The following is a 14,951-nucleotide window of genomic DNA, read 5'->3' as shown; positions in this document are numbered from 1 at the left end:
ATATATATATATATATATATATATGATATATATGATATATATTAATAATCTAATAATCTAAACTATTATTTCATCGGTCGTTTTATAATTTTATAATTATAAATAACCTATAGTTATAAAAATATAAGTTATTCTTATGTACAAACTTGTAATTCTAATAAATGGAAACATACAAAATGTAATTATTATAAATAATTCTATTTATTCTTATTACAAGATCTTTCTTTTAATTAATACAAGTATTTTTTTTAATATTGCCAAAAAATGTTTTTTTTTTTATTGAAAAGTTTTTATATTATGCAGAAATAGAAGTATTTTTGTGAATGGAACAAATATTCATAAAAAATACTTTACAAACATTACAAGTTTATTTCTTATAACTATAGTAGATAATACAAAATCACAATTATGTTAATGGTATGGACATAATTTCTTATCTATGATTAATTACTACAATATGACACATTTCTGAATGATTGAATAATTCATTAAATTAAGACAATCAATATTTTTTAATGTTTTATTTGTCATTTAAAAAATCACGCGCTGTTGCAACAATGCTTGCGAATATTGAAAATAATCCATTATTTGTGGAAAATTTTTCGTAAAAGAATCCATACTATCTTCTTTTTAATTGATTCTTATATTTCATTTTATTTTTATTTATAATTCTTCATGCTTCGTAAAATTTTCCGTATCTTCGAATATTTCTAAAATAAAAGAAAAAAAAAATATACATATTTTATTATGATAATAATACATATAAATATATGTACAATAAAAATATTTATAAAGAATTAGGATATGTTTATTCGATTACCATTCTCTTCTTTTTCTATTTGTCTATTCTCATTCTCTAACTTTAACTGTAATGCTTTTATTTCTTCATCATAACCTATCCATTCTGGTAAAATACGTACGGCAGCTTGTAGCTTAGCTTCTTTAGTCATTGGGTTATTACACTAATGGAACAATAATTGAATATCAATTGAATTATTATTTAAGATTCATATTACCAATTTATTGTTAACATTATTTACCAAATCTATAGTTTTAGCGTATTTTTTGGATGCATCATCGCACCAAGTTTCGCACCACAACCATTCCTGAGGCAATGTTTTAATAGCCACTTGATGAATCATATTATTAGGAAGATCCTGAAGCAACAAACTATTTATTACTATTATATATTATTTAACTATCTTACTTTAATGTTAATATTAATTTCATACGGACTTGATCCAGATTAGCCAAACTATTAGGATCTTGACTTAGTGCTTGATATTGTCCTCTTAATCTATCTCCAGCCGCGATGCGTCGAAATCGCTTCAAGTCTACTACATAAAGAGCACTGATGTGATAAGCGCGACCTTGTAAATGATTTCGCCAATAACCTTGCTTCCAAAATCTGAATCCATCCATTTCTTTCCTGCTATCACAAAATGGAGTGTATGCATATGGCGCACCTCCAAGATCCATAGTCGCTAATTCTTTCAAATCTGCTCTTACAACCTAGCAACAATGTCATATATTACATATCATATATTAATTAATTATCACAAAAATTAATAATAAAAACTAATAATATTAATGACAATAAATTGTAATTGTTTGTAATCCATATACCTGATCAGCATCAACGAATATTATTTTCTTAACGTTTAACGGAAACAAAACATCCAAAAATAATATTTTGTAACCCCATATAGTTCTTTGTTTTTCAGTTTGTTGATGGAGCCAACGAGGCCATTTATATTGTACTAATTCATATTCGAAGCCATATTCTTTTGCCATGTGAGGCAAAAAATCCTAATGAAAAATTTCATTTGACTGTTAAACTTTTATATCTTTTGATTTATTTATTAATATGTATAATAGTTTACCTTTAATGTTGGTGAAAGATAATTTTTCAAAAACCAAAATTTAACGGGACTTTTGGTATGTTTTATAATACTCAACATCATAATTTTCAAAAATCTTTCATATAAATGTCCAGATGCTAGAGAGAAAATATTTAATTTTTCATCTTGATCATCACTATCATCCGTTGTCGTAAATGTCCTAATTTTGAAGAAAGCAATACAATTAAAAAATGGAAATAATAAAAAAATTTTGTTGTTTTTTTAAAGATATGCTGTTGATTGAGCGTACAAACATGTACTGCAACATACAACGCATATTGATGCTATCATAAAAATAATAAAATAATAATAGTATAATGCATGTTTAACATACAAAACAATTGGTAAAATAATTATTTTTATACATCAAGGATATTACATATTACGCGATAATATTTAAATAGGTGTGGAAAGCTTACCAAAATTTGGAAAAGCTAAAAAAAAAGAAAGAACAAATAAAAATTAAAGTTAGACGATCGCTTATTGACATGCTAAAAATATTGAATATCTTCATTTAACACCAAGAAATTTAAAACTATTCTAAATTTACATAATCAACACTCAAGTTATAGAAAAGCATACTGAAAAAATTTTACCTACCTAGAAATAGAATTCCATAAACCAGAACTTTTATCATCTTCCGATAAAAGATCCATTCCCACTTTATCTGGCTTCTTAGATACTTTAACTTTCAATACATGACTTCTGAGAGAACTTATAACAACTTTTACATCATTGTCATTTTGTAGAACATCTTGGCCACCAACTGTGGTAAAATCATAAATTTCTGCTGAGCGCCCTTGTCGAAGACGTAATACCCATTCACCTGGATTTGCTTTTAACTGAAAATAGCCCAAGTTTGCCATTACTATAGTATCTACCATTAACGGTTGCTTTTCTGTTCCTAATGTAATCTGTAATCCACGTGGTGGATTTCCGATGACTGCTTCAAAACAATGACCTTCAAGAAGTAAATATTCTAATTCGAACTCACTGTAAAATAACAAATAATTTAAAAAAATATACGTTTTTGCTATATTTCTTAGCAAAATTTACTTACCTATGCACTCCAATTGCTACATTATCCAATTTTATATTATCTAAATCATAAACGCTTCTAATAACTTCTACTAACCAATTTTCTGGAGCATGAATATATTGTGTCAAAAGAGATGATGTCGGTAATTTTGTAAATTTCGCCATAGCTCCATTAATACGCCCATCAGGAAAAAATTGTAATTGAGGTTCAAATACAAAACGATAAAAACTAAAATAACACAAATAAAATAATTACATAAAGCAAACAGGTTTATGTAATACCTTATATACCATTTCTTTTCTATTTAGAGCATCTATATACCTTTTCAATGGCATATCGCTGTTTTTATCCAAACAATTTAAAAACACTTTAATATTACAATTTAAAGATTGTTGAAGCGTTTTTAAAATTGGACCTAATTTTTGTGCACCACGAGATACTGGATCGACAATAGCAATTAAATTAAATGATACTTCATCCGAATTTATCGCTGGAATCTTTATGGCACTAAATATATTATAAAAAAAATATCATAAAAATACCATATACTTATATGTTATAAATAAATACGAATTTCTTACCTGTAATCATCACCGTGAAAAGGAACGTGAAATCGACTTCGCGTTTGTGGATGCGACGCTAATAAAGATGTGATTTTCATTATCATGTCATCAGTGATTTCATTCTTTTCTATATAAAAAATCGAAAGAATAATGTTACATTACATATTTTATATCATATATGATTTCATAGATTTTTTATCATACCATATTCATCATTTTCCAATAATTGTCCTTTTATTAATTTTTTCAATAATTTATCATCATAAGTACTTTGAGTAAATCTTTCCAATAATGAAAAATCTTCATTTGTAAATTCTTCATCATCATCTAAAGGGCCGATTAATCGTCCATTACATACGATCGCTCTAGCTCCTTTTTCTAAATTTAATACTGTTTTAATATATCGACGATGTATATACAATTCATCTATTTGATTTTTTAATCGTTCCTTTACAACTTCTTCCTAATTTTATAACAAATTGTTAAATATTATTATTTTTATGAAATTAAAATTTTAACTATTTTTCAAAAGAATACCTCTATATCAATTTTTCCATTAAGAATAACAGTAGCCACATCTTCCTTTATTATGTTACGAATAAAGCGCATAATTTTTTCTACCGGAAGGGTATGTAATGCAGCTAATACTATTTGATTGATATCGATTGTATTATCATTCGTATCGATAAGTGGATTAACAATTATACTAATTCTAACATCTGCATTCGATTCCTAAATTATAATCATGATAATTATACTCAAATATTAATACAAATCTTATTGTATTATGTATATGTATAATGATGTAAATAAATAATAAATATAATAAATCACTTACTATGTATTCGAGTGCTTCACGTAATAATTGTCTGCCTTTTAATTCATTTAAATTTGTTACAATCCAAAATGTATATAAATGATGAACAGTTGTACGACGTGGAACATATATATATCGCATTTTATTCATCAACCAACTTGATAAATCTTGAGGACTCCATTTATTATAATTTTCATCATTAGGTATGGTACCAATTAAGTTTAACCATGTATGTTTTTCTGGTTTCAATATTCGTTCATTCAAGCTATAACAAAATATATAAATTATTATAAAATATATAAAACATATTTATACAAACTTGAAAAAATCTTATATATTAAAATTTATACCAAGGCATAACATTCGGTTGATTCATGATATAATCAACTACATCATCTCCTTCAGTTATTTCTCCTCGATATACAGCTTTTTGTAATGCAGGTGTTTGCGATATGATGGTAGATAAAACAGCTTCTTCAAATGAATTGGCGTTTAATTGATCAGATGATAAAGGTACACCATTAAGCAAAGCTTGTGGAAATTTCCTAAAACCAGATCGCTTTACGAAATCACTAGCTAAATGACGTCCTACGTCATATTCAGATTCTTCGCCAAGGATATAATTTATATTAGCAGATGAATCCTGCATTTTTATTGTTTTCTTTATATTTTCTACATCTACTCCTTCTGGTCCAATATAATTTCCTAACTAAAATCGGATATATTATAAAGTTTATTAATTTTATTAATATATAAAATAAGAATATATAAAATAAGAAAGACTTTCATTTTATATATAGAAAATTACATAACAAATGATGATTAAATATAGTAAAATCTTACGTCTATCAAAAATTGTAAAGCATGTTCCGATCCTTTGGTTTCCGCAAAATAATGATATGCATTATTAATTGCGACACTGGCATCAGTTAGTCCAGTTACAGAAGAATCGTAATTCGTTACAAAGACAAAACCCACTCTTAATGGTGCAGAATGTAGATATAATGATTGTGCTAATGTTATCAGAGGACTGGATTCTCCACTTAAAGGATCAATAATTAATACCTATTAAAATATATAATTTTTAAATGGATCTATATTTTTGAAATTTTTTAAAATTATATCGTAATTATTTTAGATTATTAATCTATGTTTACACCAACCAAATTATATAAATTTCTTCTAATATTTCTTAACATTCCAGGAAAAGTTGGCCTCAATAATTCTGTTAACGATGACGACCATCTCGCATAAGCTGAATCCTGTTCAATATCATTTACCCAAATTATAGCTGAATCTCTTATATCCATTGCAAATTCTTGTTTATCCATATTAGTAGATAAATCCAAAGCTAACAATGAGCTTATCTCTTTATTACTAAATCCTACAAATGAAATATTCAATATTATAGCTTCTTTCTTTTTTAATAAACAAATCTAAATGCAACATACCGATTTTACGAAGAGATTCCATTATTCTTAATTCGCTTCTCAATGATTCTAAAAGACTAAGAACATCAACTGCTTCCAAATCAAAAAATAATCCATTAATGAAAAGTGCAGTATCTGTAGGTTGTATATTTAAACTTGTAGAAAATATTGCTTGATTAAGTTTCATTTCTTTTTTCATTTCATTATTTACTTTTGTTCTAATTAGAGATTTTGCCTTTGAACAAATTAAATATTATATTATTATAAAAATGAAATATAAATATAAAATTTCAGAAGAATAAAGAATAATACTTGTAGAAAATACCTGCATTGGAAAATTTTGTGAAATATCTGTTAAAACATTAATAGCTTCATTTGTAGGAGAATTCATTATTCTTTCAGCTGCTTGATAACTTAATTCTTGAAACTGCCATACTTTTAAAGCACCAATTTCATGACTAGTTTCAAGTAAATGAGTTTGTAATTTATCTAACTCTAATTGTTTATTAGGATACAAATTTCTAAAAAAAAAAATTTTTTAAAAGTTAGATAATAGAAAATAAAAAAAATAGTAAATTAAAAATATTTAATTTAAAATTAATATTAACATGAAAATATATAAAATCTAAATGTCAAGAATATAACCACCTTACTTTAAAGTTACAAAATTAATTCCATCTATTTCTTCCATACTATCAGTTGTAGTCTCTGAATCTTTTCCTGTATTATCTTTAATATCTGAATCATCTGTTGCTTTATATTCTGTGGATTTCATTTGCAATTCTACACCATATCCAGACAAACGTACATTTTTGTCTATTCTGTCCTATAGATATCACAAATTAATTATACACATACATATATATATATCATTATATTAAATATATTTATAATACCTTTAAATAATGTCGTAAAATATAATTAATTCCACTGGTTTCTGCAAGATCTTTTAACTTATTATGGAAATCAAAAAATTTTGGTGTTCCAATTTGTCCATATAATATAATAATTTTATCTGATTGTTGAGATGCATGATAACGATGATCTACACTGTAAATATCTGGACGTATCCAAGTATCCTATGAACATAATTATAGAATATATAATTGAAATTAATTAATACATGTATATATATGTTTTAAAATGTTTACGTGTCATTTACTTGAATAGCCAACTTTTCTAATTCTTCTAAAGAACATGTAAACACTCCACCAATATCCACTATGTTATAACAATCAAGAAAGGACATATTTTTATTTTCTGTCATTTGTGTGAACATTTCAATACGTGCTGAATAAATTCTTAATGATAATGCTAATTTCATTAGTGCTAACTCAGAATGAGATAAATATTTTTCAGCAAATGCAATAACAGCATCATAGTTATCTTTCTCTGTAACTATGAAAACAAAACTAATATAAAATTACATTATTCATAAAAAAATTAAAAATGATATAAAATATATATATATATATATATATATATAATACAATAAAATAAAATAAAAATAAAATTACCATTTCTTAAATCATAATTAGCAAAATTATCTATGAATTTCCAAAAATAACTTGGATTTTCATCATTTAAATATTCAGCAGCTTCAAGAGCCAAAGGTGTTTCTTTCCATTTTGCATCTATTAGAGTAGTTACATATTTGTTTACTCTTTTTTCTGCTTCAATGTATATTGTACATAGTATTAAAAAATAAAGACATATAATTAACCGCATCTGTAAACAATACAAATATTGTTGATAACAAGGAAAAGAAATATAAAAATGTAAGAAATTTAATAAAATTGAAAAATATGTTTCTACGATACTATTATACGATAGTTTCGATAGTTTAAATTAAAAAATTTTATAAATTATGTTTTTAAATTGTTAAACAATGAAATAACTGAACTTCTTAATATATTTGTTATACAATAATAAAAATTGATTACTACAATAATATAAATACTTCTACTATTTTTTATAATTTATATAAATTCTTACATTTATAATAGTATTAAATTGTCGATATAGTTAACGAAAATGATTAAAAATAAAAATATGATATAATATATAGAATTCATAATAATATATGTAAGAAAAAGAAAAGAATTTTATATTTTTAATTAAATTGCATACCTTTAAATTTTCCATGAAACTCATATTGTAAAAGAATTGGACAAGGATAATAACCAATCCATGCAAAACACGTGCCGGTAACTGGTGAAAGATACTGATACGTCTATACTTAATATAATTATTTACTATACACACAGACATATATTTTATGAATTTTATAAATTATTTTACTTATTAAAAATATTATTAAATATTATGGTTATATTCTTTTTATACATTACTCTTAATAGTATATTATTTACACACTTTAATCTAGAATTATTAGCACTTTTAAGAGAAATATAAAATTTCCTAGGTTTTTTGTGCAACCTAAATACTTTTTTTTTTATTCTAACAATCTTAAAATAAGTATGCTTTTATATTTATACCAAACATAATACAAGATATAATACAAATGAAAGGTATAATATTATACAAAATAGTTAAAACTAGTTAGTACTAATATATATGAAACAGTATACTAAGAATAATAATATTTTTAATGCAATTAGAAAATAAATAAATAATTGCATTATGACTATAATAGATTATATTCAAACTTTATCTGATAATCCGTATTTTGGAGCTGGTTTTGGACTTTTTGGGTTAGGTGCTGGTGCAGCTTTATTACGAAAAGGAATGCAAGTAGGAATGATAATGTTCAGGTATTATCAAAATTACAATTTTATTTCATATTTTATATGACTTTATATCAATTTAATTCAATATAATATAATATTTAATTTTTTTATAAGGCGACATTATATGATCACTTTAGAAGTTCCATGTCGTGATAAAAGTTACCAATGGCTTTTACAATGGATTACACATAAAGGTGCAAAGGAAACGCAACATCTTTCAGTTGAAACAAGTTTTGAACAAAAAGAAACAGGTCACATAAAAACTAGATATGATTTCGTACCAAGTATTGGAACACATTTTATTAGGTTAGAAATAACTGTACTTATCACTGCAATATTTCATCTGACAATGACAAGTATGATACGTTTATGTAACAATTTAATTATTTTTAATTATTAATTAAATTTATAATAATAGTAGAATCATTAAATCATAAAAATTATAATAATTAAATCAATGATATATTATATTTATTCAATTAATAGATATAAAGGGAATTGGATAAGAGTAGAACGAACTAGGGAACAACAAACACTGGATATACAAATGGGTATACCATGGGAAACAGTACAACTTACAGCATTAGGAAGAAATAAAAATATTTATTTTAATATTTTAGAAGAAGGTAAGATAAGTTATGTTAAAATTAAAAAATAATCAAAATCAAAAAAGTAAAGAATTAAAGAATTAATTTTTATTTTCAGCGAGACAAATGGCATTAAAAGAATATGAAGGCAAAACAATAATGTATACTGCAATGGGAAGTGAATGGAGACAATTTGGGCATCCTAGAAGACGAAGACCACTAAATTCAGTTATTTTAGATACTGGTATTGCAGAAAGAATAATAAACGATTGTCGTGAATTTATACAAAATCCTTCATGGTATAGCGATCGTGGTATGTAAATGATGCAAATATATGCATTAATAAGAATATGTATTTACATCAAAAATTAAAAATATATAAAATATAAAATTTTTAATAAATTAAAAATCATTAATTAGGAATTCCATATCGACGTGGATATTTATTATATGGTCCTCCTGGTTGTGGTAAATCATCATTTATTACTGCTTTAGCTGGTGAATTAGAAATGGGCATTTGTGTTTTAAATCTATCAGAACGAGGTTTAACAGATGATAGATTAAACCATCTATTAGCAGTAGCTCCACAACAAACTATTATTCTTTTAGAAGATATTGATGCCGCGTTTACTAGTCGAGAAGAAAGTAAAGAAAGTAAGTGAGAGAATAATATTGTATAATTATTTATATGAAAAAATTAATTTTTACTTTTATTACAGTTAAAGCTGCATATGATGGTTTAAATAGAGTTACATTCAGTGGTTTATTAAATTGTTTAGATGGTGTTGCTTCTACAGAAGCAAGAATTCTTTTTATGACAACTAATTATTTAGAAAGATTAGATCCTGCATTAGTTAGACCTGGTAGAATAGATGTAAAAGAATATATAGGTACATAACATTTTACAAATTAACGTAACATTTTACAAATTATTACGTTTTAAATAATAAAATATTCATTGATTTAATGATATTTAATTAATATTATTCCAGGTTGGTGTAGTGCAAATCAAGTGGAACAAATGTTTTTAAGATTTTATCGTAACATTGACGATAGAGCAAATGTACTTGCTAAACAATTTACAGAAAATGTATTATCACAAAAGAAATATGTTAGTCCAGCGCAAATTCAAGGATATTTTATGTTTTATAAAAATAATCCTGATGATGTATTAAAAAATGTTTCACATATATGGGAACTCACATAATAAATTATATTTAATAATAAAACAATTACTTGAAGAATTTACATTGAATCATAAAAAATCTATAAGGATAAAAAAATACATATGTAGATTAAATATTGTAAACTTTTACATATATAAAAATAATACAATCTATGCGGTTTACAATTTTTTTAACATGATTTGTTTATTCATTCCTAAGAATTTCATAAGTATAAATTTAATATGACACATATTTTCTATTTTCACAATATTTTATTTTGCACATTTTGAATAACTATTTAAAGATAAAATACATTGTATAGCAAAATAAACATTGTATAACTTTTCTTTTATTTTTATCAATATATTTGTTTAATTATTTAAATTCATTTAAATTCATTTATATTCATATATATATCACTATATTTACACATTATTGACGCTTGTTCATGTTGATTTAAATCGATTCAATTAATTTCATTTAACATAAACATTTTTTAAATTAATTTAAATTTAAAAAAAAATATCTTATTTAAATCTTAAAAATCTTAAAAATTTATATATTTATATATTTTACATATGTGATGTTTACTTTGCTTTAATATTAAAAAATAAACGAAATTTCTGTGCTACTCATTAATGATCACTTCCATTTTATTATAATTGATTTAGTTTAAAAAATTTTTATTATTCTGTAATATTATATTCATGATTTCATAAATTAATATATTCAAAATAGGAGATAATAAAGAAAATAATTATGTTTTATATATTTCATCAATATCAAATATTAATTACATTAATGATGATTTAAGGAATTAATGCATGCAATTATAAGGATGTATTAAAGTTCAATTATAATTAATTAAAATTAGATCTACTCTTTCAATTATCTCAAACCAATACTCACCCAATATTTATTTGAAATTTTTTGATTTTACAATCAAAAATGAATATTGAATATTTTCATGAAAAGCAACTTATGATTCGATTCAAGTCATTCATATAATTATTATAAACAGTATAATGTAAAATCAATACACTAAATTTGATCATTGAATTGAACTTCAAATGCGATAGAAAAAAAAAAATTTTTAAATTGGAATGATACAATATATTTAAGAATATTTTGAAAATTTATTATTTAATGTTTTAATGTTTTTCTATACTTGATGATTAGAAACTCCAAATGTATGGTTCATAATTTAAAGGATCTGGTTGTTCCATATGTCCTGTATGAGTATTACTTCCAACCATACATGATGGATAGGTAACTCCAGTACTTCCTTGTGCCGATACAGGTGCTACAATTGATGCTAATCGACAATCAGGTCTTTGTTGTATCATAGAATTCATTGGTTGTATAGATTGAGCTGCTGGTGGAGGACCTGCTGATTGAGGATGTGATTGAGATTGAACAATTGTAGGAGGAGGTGGAGGAATATTATGAATAGGTTGTATTATATTAGAACCTGAAACATAATTTGCCACTAAAATGTGGTTTTAAAAATTATCAATTAGTTTTTATTACAAGAAAAACATAGTAAATATTCAGTCATTAATCTTACTTGTTCCATTATGGTATGATAAAGTTGTAGTTTGTTCTGATATCATGTTTGTAGAGGGTGAAACCATTTTCATCGCAATGGACTCGGTTTTTCTTTTTCTAGTGGGACGTTTTTGCGTATTGTTTGATATTTGATCACGTTTTTTATTATTGTTCGTTTTTTTCTTCTTTTCACCCGGTAATTTAGGTTTATTTGGTCGATTTCCACTAGGCTGCCAAAGATGTACAGTATGTACAGCATTCCCTTCTCTAAAATAATCGATATTGTTTGATAATGAATAAATATAGATGAATAATAATTATTAAAGAATTTTTTTTTCGTTTTTTTTTTGTTTTATTTTTTTCTTTTTTTTAACATACTAACCCTTGTTTTTTTCCAAGCTTCCAACTATGTATACCAGCTTTATGAAGCCTCTCTCTAATAGTATCTACACTACATTTTAAACCCAGTGCAGGCGCGACGTGTTTAGCTGCAGTTAATGGCTGCTGAGTAGCCATAGCAACAATAGCTTCGTCTTGTTCTTTAGTAGTAATTCGTCGACGACCCTTTCTTTCCTTAGTTTGTACGTTCCCTTCCTTATGCCAACGTTCTAACCATCTTTTTACGGTACGTTCCTATTTAATAATGAGTATTGCGTATACGGCTACTCTTGAGATGGTTTTAATTATGTGAATCCATCAAGACGAACATGTTTCTTCTTACCGATCTGTCGATTGCAAGCGCGATAGATAATGTGGATAAACCGGCTTCAGACATGCCAATCATACGATTTCGAATTTCAACACTGGTTTCCAATGTTCCCTTAGCTTTCCCACCCTTTTTTTTCTTTTTCTGTGGTTCACTTTTCGCGCTACCTTCTTTCGATGAATCTTTATTTTGATTAGATTCTATACTAGAAGACTGATTATTATCTTGATGACCATGAATATTAGAATTATCAGAAGTTAAATTCGTACTATTTTGTGGACTAGCTAATTGAGAATGTAATTGATCATTGTGATGCTGAACTTCTGCCTGAAGTTGCCTTTGTTGTTCATCAAGATTATGAGTTTGTTGTATTTGTTGTACATGATTTTGTTCTTGTTGTGCATGTAATTCTTGAAGTTGCTGTGAGGTAGCCACTTGTTCATGAGATATTGAATTTGATTGATCCTAAAAATTTGAGAAAATATAAGTTATGTATAATAATATAAATATTTACATAATATTAAACAAATTATACAAACTTGAGGATAGTGATGACTTCCTTGCACTAAATCTAAAGGCCAATTCTGAGATATATTTAAACTAGGATGTTGATAAATAGATTGTGTTTGTTGAGGTAAACTTAGAGTACTACCAAATTCTGTTTGAGATTGCAAAGGTTGAGATGATGATTGCATTTCATTAACTTGAGATTCTGAAGCATTTTGTTGATGATATATAAATTCTCGTTGTTCATCAGATTTTTCATTTTCTATTGGCGCACCATCCCCTACATATATATCTTTGGCTCTAATTTTCTTTGATGGATTTCTTTTTTTAGTTGTACTAGTATTCTTTTCATTTTTATTAGAATCTTTGGAAGACTTTTTTTTCCCCAATTGTGTTCCAGTAGGTCTCCATACAGGTTGTTGAATAGTAACACCATCCGTATCACTATAAATAAGAGCAAAATCAAATGGCATAAAAAATAAATTGTTTTATCTTAAAAAATATTGATTTCAAGAACAAACCCAAGTGGAATTCTTTGCATATATTTTCTCGAAGGACTCCAATTGTGAATTCCAGCTTTATGCAGCCTTTCACGTATAGTATCAACAGAACAAGTAAGTCCTAAAGCAGGAAGTACAGCTTTTGCTGCCGTTATCGGCGTTTGCGTAGCTAAACGTACAATAGCTTCATCTTGTTCCGCTGTTGTAGCCCTTTTACGTCCGCATCTTTCTCGAGTTTCCACTGTGCCTTCTTTGTCAAACCTGTTTAACCATCTTTTCACTGTCCGTTGCTAAAAAAGAATAAAATACAATAAATAATACAATATGATCCAATATTTAATTTTGATAAAATACTTACCGAACAATTTACAGCGGCTGCAATTTCTCGCAGTCCTAAACCAGCTTCATACATTCCTACCATTCGATTTCTTAATTCTGGTGTTGTTTCGTGCACTCCTCTTGTTTTTCCCATTTTATTCAAAATTTTTAAAAGCGATAAATGATACGAATGTTGAAAAAAATTTTAAATTTTACGCGAAATGTGACGTAAGAATAACGAGGATCACGTGACAATGGCAGTGCTCGATCATAAAGTTTTTCGAAATTTTAATTAAGTTTCTACAATCTTTTTCCTTTGTCGCGCGATTTTTAAATTTCAAAAACTTCCACCGTATCATTCTATTTTGTGATTAAAGTTCTGCTACGAACGCGTTTCAAAAAGTATTGTTTCTTTCTTGTCTTCGACATCGTATTGTGCTAGAAACGAATCGAAATCTTGGCGTCGATGGAATGCAATTGGAACGTTCAATGAACTCTATTCATTCAATAAATTTACCTTGATTATCTTCTTTCAGTTGAGATCATATGTTCAACATTGCAGAACATCGAGCACACTTTATATTTTCACTTTTAATATCTGTTGTATATCTTGTTTTGGGCGAAATGCAATCGCTCGAAGAAAACGCTGCGGTCAATACAAGTTCAGCTGTACAGTCTGTCGAGATTCGTTTGTCCTTGTTTTGTCTTTCGTGATTCTAAATTCATCGAAGCATTGCTGTATAAGAATTTCTCTTTCTTGTAGAAATGTTGAAAATACAGCATAGAAAAGTTGTAATGATCCATATTTAAATTTTGAAATACTTTCAATTTAAAAACTGCTGTGGCACACATGTGACAGAATCGTCAATATTAATTCGGTCAGACTGTACTATGTCATCAACTGTACAGTCCGTCGAAATCATTTTATGTAAAGAAAATTAAAATTTTATTTGATTTAAAAATTTCAAAGCAATTAAGTATTTGTTATAATATTTCTTTTCCAAATCTAATCAAATTTTATTTCAAAAAAAGAATACATATATTTTCTTATATTCAATTACAAATCAGCTGACTATACAGCGGGAAAGATATGAGATTAAAAAGGTTATGTCAAATGAG

General features: G+C 26.1%; 3 protein-coding genes across 7 annotated transcripts; 1 reads left to right on the top strand and 2 right to left on the bottom strand.

Moving 5' to 3' along the window:
- Window positions 1-348: 348 nt before the first annotated feature.
- On the bottom strand, window positions 349-8,021 carry LOC108003039 (UDP-glucose:glycoprotein glucosyltransferase). Of its 4 annotated transcripts, none has more exons than XM_062080304.1 (24): window positions 7,881-8,021; window positions 7,268-7,478; window positions 6,913-7,148; window positions 6,647-6,829; window positions 6,404-6,576; window positions 6,076-6,271; window positions 5,772-5,985; window positions 5,484-5,704; window positions 5,164-5,385; window positions 4,671-5,029; window positions 4,342-4,585; window positions 4,041-4,235; window positions 3,708-3,966; window positions 3,522-3,630; window positions 3,262-3,447; window positions 2,962-3,168; window positions 2,502-2,894; window positions 2,321-2,335; window positions 1,884-2,061; window positions 1,627-1,809; window positions 1,237-1,512; window positions 1,041-1,157; window positions 821-962; window positions 349-710 (listed from the first exon to the last, which is right to left on the bottom strand). In XM_062080304.1, the coding sequence occupies exons 1-24, from the start codon at window positions 8,019-8,021 to the stop codon at window positions 664-666; spliced, it is 4,707 nt and encodes a 1,568-aa protein (XP_061936288.1). In that variant the 3' UTR covers window positions 349-663. The 4 variants fall into 4 exon arrangements, with proteins under 4 accessions (XP_061936288.1, XP_061936289.1, XP_016920595.2 ...); XM_062080305.1 differs by lacking the exon at window positions 7,881-8,021 and adding an exon at window positions 7,746-7,878; XM_017065106.3 differs by lacking the exon at window positions 2,321-2,335.
- A 278-nt stretch (window positions 8,022-8,299) lies between these two features.
- LOC108002999 (mitochondrial chaperone BCS1) lies at window positions 8,300-10,442 on the top strand. Its single transcript, XM_017065033.3, has 7 exons — window positions 8,300-8,524; window positions 8,615-8,806; window positions 8,987-9,126; window positions 9,206-9,400; window positions 9,508-9,741; window positions 9,807-9,977; window positions 10,080-10,442. The coding sequence occupies exons 1-7, from the start codon at window positions 8,394-8,396 to the stop codon at window positions 10,292-10,294; spliced, it is 1,278 nt and encodes a 425-aa protein (XP_016920522.1). The 5' UTR covers window positions 8,300-8,393; the 3' UTR covers window positions 10,295-10,442.
- Window positions 10,443-11,369: 927 nt separating this feature from the next.
- LOC108002998 (AF4/FMR2 family member lilli) lies at window positions 11,370-14,009 on the bottom strand. Of its 2 annotated transcripts, none has more exons than XM_017065030.3 (7): window positions 13,873-14,009; window positions 13,536-13,804; window positions 13,047-13,458; window positions 12,523-12,972; window positions 12,184-12,434; window positions 11,821-12,068; window positions 11,370-11,742 (listed from the first exon to the last, which is right to left on the bottom strand). In XM_017065030.3, the coding sequence occupies exons 1-7, from the start codon at window positions 13,984-13,986 to the stop codon at window positions 11,429-11,431; spliced, it is 2,058 nt and encodes a 685-aa protein (XP_016920519.2). In that variant the 5' UTR covers window positions 13,987-14,009; the 3' UTR covers window positions 11,370-11,428. The 2 variants fall into 2 exon arrangements, with proteins under 2 accessions (XP_016920519.2, XP_016920521.2); XM_017065032.2 differs by having other exon boundaries at window positions 11,370-11,724.
- Between the last annotated feature and the right edge of the window lie 942 nt (window positions 14,010-14,951).

Source organism: Apis cerana, linkage group LG10, assembly GCF_029169275.1.
Source record: "Apis cerana isolate GH-2021 linkage group LG10, AcerK_1.0, whole genome shotgun sequence".
Taxonomy (NCBI): domain Eukaryota; kingdom Metazoa; phylum Arthropoda; class Insecta; order Hymenoptera; family Apidae; genus Apis; species Apis cerana.
The sequence above is the reverse complement of the archived record's forward strand: the minus strand, read 5'-3'. Positions and strand labels throughout refer to the sequence as shown.

Bases quoted from the DNA above. Each gene is read 5' to 3' on its own strand.
- LOC108003039 (XM_062080304.1), bottom strand. From the start codon at position 8,021: ATGTCTGTGTGTATAGTAAATAATTATATTAAGTATAGACGTATCAGT. The intron at 5,030-5,163 runs GTAAGATTTTAC...ATCCGATTTTAG, and splicing joins CTTTACAATTTTTGATAGAC to TTAGGAAATTATATTGGACC. The intron at 3,169-3,261 runs GTATATAGATGC...GTGTTATTTTAG, and splicing joins AGCGATATGCCATTGAAAAG to TTTTTATCGTTTTGTATTTG.
- LOC108002999 (XM_017065033.3), top strand. From the start codon at position 8,394: ATGACTATAATAGATTATATTCAAACTTTATCTGATAATCCGTATTTT. The intron at 8,807-8,986 runs GTTAGAAATAAC...TTCAATTAATAG, and splicing joins ATTGGAACACATTTTATTAG to ATATAAAGGGAATTGGATAA. The intron at 9,127-9,205 runs GTAAGATAAGTT...TTTTATTTTCAG, and splicing joins TTTTAATATTTTAGAAGAAG to CGAGACAAATGGCATTAAAA.
- LOC108002998 (XM_017065030.3), bottom strand. From the start codon at position 13,986: ATGGGAAAAACAAGAGGAGTGCACGAAACAACACCAGAATTAAGAAAT. The intron at 12,973-13,046 runs GTTTGTATAATT...TCAAATTTTTAG, and splicing joins GAAGTCATCACTATCCTCAA to GATCAATCAAATTCAATATC. The intron at 12,069-12,183 runs GTTAGTATGTTA...CGATTATTTTAG, and splicing joins AAGCTTGGAAAAAAACAAGG to AGAAGGGAATGCTGTACATA.